General features: G+C 39.4%; 1 protein-coding gene across 1 annotated transcript in view; it reads left to right on the forward strand.

Moving 5' to 3' along the window:
- Positions 1-2,436, forward strand: part of pkp3a (plakophilin 3a) — a 22,876-nt gene extending 20,440 nt beyond the window's left edge. Inside the window, exon 13 of the mRNA XM_076262837.1 lies at positions 564-2,436. Coding sequence (XP_076118952.1) covers positions 564-605 — 42 coding nt within the window. The 3' untranslated portion in view covers positions 606-2,436. The remainder of the gene's footprint in view (positions 1-563) is intronic.
- Positions 2,437-4,092: the final 1,656 nt, after the last annotated feature.

Below are 4,092 nucleotides of genomic sequence, written 5' to 3' on the forward strand. Positions count from 1 at the left end.
CTCACACACACACACACTCACACACACAGACACACACACACACACACTCAGAGGGTTGGGCAGGGTGGAGCTGGGTTGGACAGGTTTTTGTGTGTTGTTGCTTGAACAGGTGTGGGCATGGCCCTGTCTTGAGGCTACACACACCACAGACTGCCGGTTTCTTGACAGACGTGTCTCAACACAGTGAGAATGCCACACACTGACACATGTTCACATCCCAATTTTGATGAGAAACATTTTGCATGTCTGGGTGTCACCCAGACTCCACAGTACAACTGAGAAAGTTCCCTTACATCAACCCCTGGGGTACATCTCTCTCTCTGTCTCTCTCTCACTCTGGCTGTCTCTCTCTCTCTCACTCTGACTCTGTCTCTCTCTCTCTCTGCTCAGATTCATTATCACAGGCAGGGCACGCCTCACTTATGAGAGTATAAACTTGATAAAGCCTCAAAATCCTTTCATGCAGCTGTGTATTATCAATCCCATGAACAGAGGTCTATTGTTGTGATGATAGTAGTATATTGCAGTAAGTTGTGCTCATGGTGTTTGTCTTGGTTTTACAGAAAGGATATGGGAGACAGGACTTTGCCGACCTGACCATCTGAGAGGCATCTACAACTCTGGTACATATGGACACATGGACACCTGTTTGTAATTTTGGGAATGCTGGTGTCTGGGTGGAACTCTCTAACACTGGCTGTTGACATACGAATACATAGCCCAGCAGCGTGTGTAAAGACAGTAGTCTATGCAATGCCATCTGAGGAACTCTGGGGGCAGCCATTCAGCATCTACAGAGAGGAAGCACCTTAGAACTCTTTCTCTCTCCTCTCTGGTGCAGCATCTCCTTCCAGGGAAAATATATCTATGCAAAGTTTACTGAGTATGGTAACAGGGAGTTTATAGTGCTCTGCAACTGAATTTTAAACATTTGGAGCATTCTCTACATCATGGGATGTTCCTGTACATAGTTTCTATTCCAATGAATAGAATATATAGTTAGCTTTTTTACCTTCAAGTCAGCTTTAACTTCAACTTCAAACATATTATGTTTAAACTTTGGAAACGCACCAAAAAGTGAGGTAATTATGACAGTTAAAGGTGTATTGTCGCCCTTTTAAAGTCTTGACCTTGGGAGACAAAGGAGTTATCTCCGGATGGCAACAGATAAAAGGAAAACTTTGGACTTTTGAAGAAATGCAAAAAGTGTCAAATGGAAACACCTCAAGCCTCAACACCAGCCAAGGATTTCAGCCTTTCAGTTTAGATGTATTTACCTCCAGCGCTGGTATTTAGCATTTTTTGTATCTCTAAGCACTAGAACATTGGCTTTTGTTTCACAAACTTGTATAAACTCACATTGTCTTCTGTTTGGTGTTCTACATGGTGTCTTAATGTCGTTTTTTCATTTGTATAGATATGGTTATCTTATTAAGATGTGGTGAAAGAATTATTATGGTTTTAGAATTAAAATGTCCGTTTATGCAGGAATAAATCTGGCCCAGATCCATGGCAGACTTTGCCTATATGAACAGGGATTCTGGACTAACTATCTTCAGGTATCTGCAGGATGTAACACTGGTGTCTGTATAATCATGAGTTTATGCAACTAACAGTGAGATTTTATTGATTAAATTTGTATGTTCTCATTTTTTTTATTTGCCTATTTACATAAAAAGCATTGTTCTTTTTAAGTTCTTTACTGTAGTATTTTTTAGTCTACCACCATGTATAATTTTGAGAAAAAATGCTGCTTTGGGATTGATAAGCATTAACTTTATATATTCGTCATATTTTCTTGAGCAAGTTTTTTTCGTGCAGGTTTATGTTGCAGGTTTTTCATGAATTTGATTTGATGTAGATCCAAATTGTATATATTTGCATAAATTGTATATTTATTTGCATACATCTGAATGTCAACAGTTTCTAGCTTTTGAATGTTTGTAGTTTCTAAATTGTAAAAAAAAGAAATGCTGAAAGAAATCTGCTTGAGGGAAAATAAGGAAGTCATCATGAGTAAAATCTCATTGCTCACAAGCTACTTTTGCTCTTAATAATGTGTGTTAGGCAACTGTAGCATATAGCGAAGAGAGTTAGATACAACTAGACAACATCATTAAGACGATCTGTTCAGTCATGTACAGGAAAAGTTGTCAGACACTAATGACACCTGTAAAAATACCAAGAATATTATCATATGTTAAGGTGTTGTCCATTTACTGCACCGAAGTCTGATATGGCTTAAGGGGCCTTAGGAACTGCTCCCAGCGACCCCAGAGGCAGGAAAGTTGGAGTCACTTGTCTCATCTTTAATCTGTACCTTTAAATCCGGTCTGGAATGTTGTCAATGGATTCAGTGGCCATAAGCATACCTGCACATGTAAATGCCTTAATAATGCACAAAGACTCAATAAAGAGAAAATAGTGGATAAAGAATGGCTTTACTGAACTTGACTTGGATATCTGACAGACTATTACAGTCAGATTTACTAGCGTGGAGCTTAATCCTTCTCTCTCTTTCTCTCTGTGTATTTGTGTATGTCTGTGAGAGAAAGAAAGAGAGAGAGAGAGCAATATAGAATGTGAAGTGTTTGGGACCTCGCCCTGTTTACATATTTGCTCTTGCTCAAACATGAACAATTGCCTGCATGGTACTCTGGCTATCTCTGCCAATAACAGCCCTGCGTTGCCTTCCCAGCAGAACATACGAACATAGTGCCGCCACCAGTTAGTCTAATTATGTTTCTGGCTGATGCTCAGTGCCATCAATGAAGGTGTTTTATTATGTGGAAAACTGTTGAAATGTAACTTTGTCGCCACACTGTACCCATTGGGAATGATAACGCAGTAACGATTTTCAAAAAGTTTAAAGGGGTAGACTTATTAAGAGACAAGTGACACCAACTTCCCTGGGCTGCCATTTAACCACCAGAGTTCCAGGGTGACTCGTAATTAGTTCACTGTAAGTTGCTGTGGATACAAGCGTCAGCTAAACGACTAATAATGTCAGATATTGGGCAGTTCCAGCGTTATGGATGTGACAATTGGACTCATATTGGTAAACAAAATGCCTTAAAGTGGGGGCAAAATTAGTATCAGTGAATTAATTTGCATACATTTTAATGTAACCTCTGTCCTCTGAATACTGAGAAATCCTCAAATGGCATATAATCAATTTCATCCTAAGAATACAAGCCATTTTATCAGCGTTATGGATGTGACATGAAATGGACACACTTTTGTGAGAGATTACAGGTTTTCTACAAACTCTGTGAATTTTGAAGGAAACTGCCGAAACTATGATATATGTAGGATGAAGGAGACTTGAATGAACACAAAAAGTGTGTTTTTTAACTATATGCGTCGTTTTCGTAATGCATTATGTAGGAAAAACTGGCGTTATGGATGTGACGGTTTCACGTTATGGATGTGACGTGTCTGAACCAGTCCTCGACAAACTACATAAAACACATAATTAAGTAGTGAATTTTGATATGAAACAATTAAAATAGTAATCATGAAAAACTAGCAATGAAAGTATTGCTTCCTCAGTGCCCACTAAGATCCACAGGAAGAATCAGGACAACAAGTCATTTAAAATATAAAAAAGGAATTATTTTTTTTCTTTTACAGTCATCAATTTTGGTCAGTGATTCCTGGGTTACTGAAACACCAGGGAACATGATACTTGGTGGCCACTCCTAAATAACTAGCCCTACCTGAACCGTTGCACCCAAGATGACAAAATATTTATGGTATGTTAGTCTCAAGAGCCCGCATTAACCTAACCCATACCCACTCATTTGTGATTTGCACACATAAAGTACATGCACACGCACACACACACACACGCACGCACGCACAGTCGCACACATACAGGCAAGCACACACACACATAAACACATACAGACAGGCAAGCACACACACACACACACCCACCCACATGAATGCAGACACATAAATACACACACACAGGCATGCATACGCATGTGCGCATGCAAACACATGCACACACACACATAAACACACAAACAACACACATAATACACAAACACAGGCACGCATACACACATGCACACACAAAGACACACT

The sequence above is a fragment of the Alosa pseudoharengus genome, unplaced genomic scaffold (genome assembly GCF_046254945.1).
Source record: "Alosa pseudoharengus isolate Yale_2024_CS ecotype anadromous, Long Island Sound unplaced genomic scaffold, YU_APseudo_1.1 YU_APseudo_1.1_scf_10, whole genome shotgun sequence".
Taxonomy (NCBI): domain Eukaryota; kingdom Metazoa; phylum Chordata; class Actinopteri; order Clupeiformes; family Clupeidae; genus Alosa; species Alosa pseudoharengus.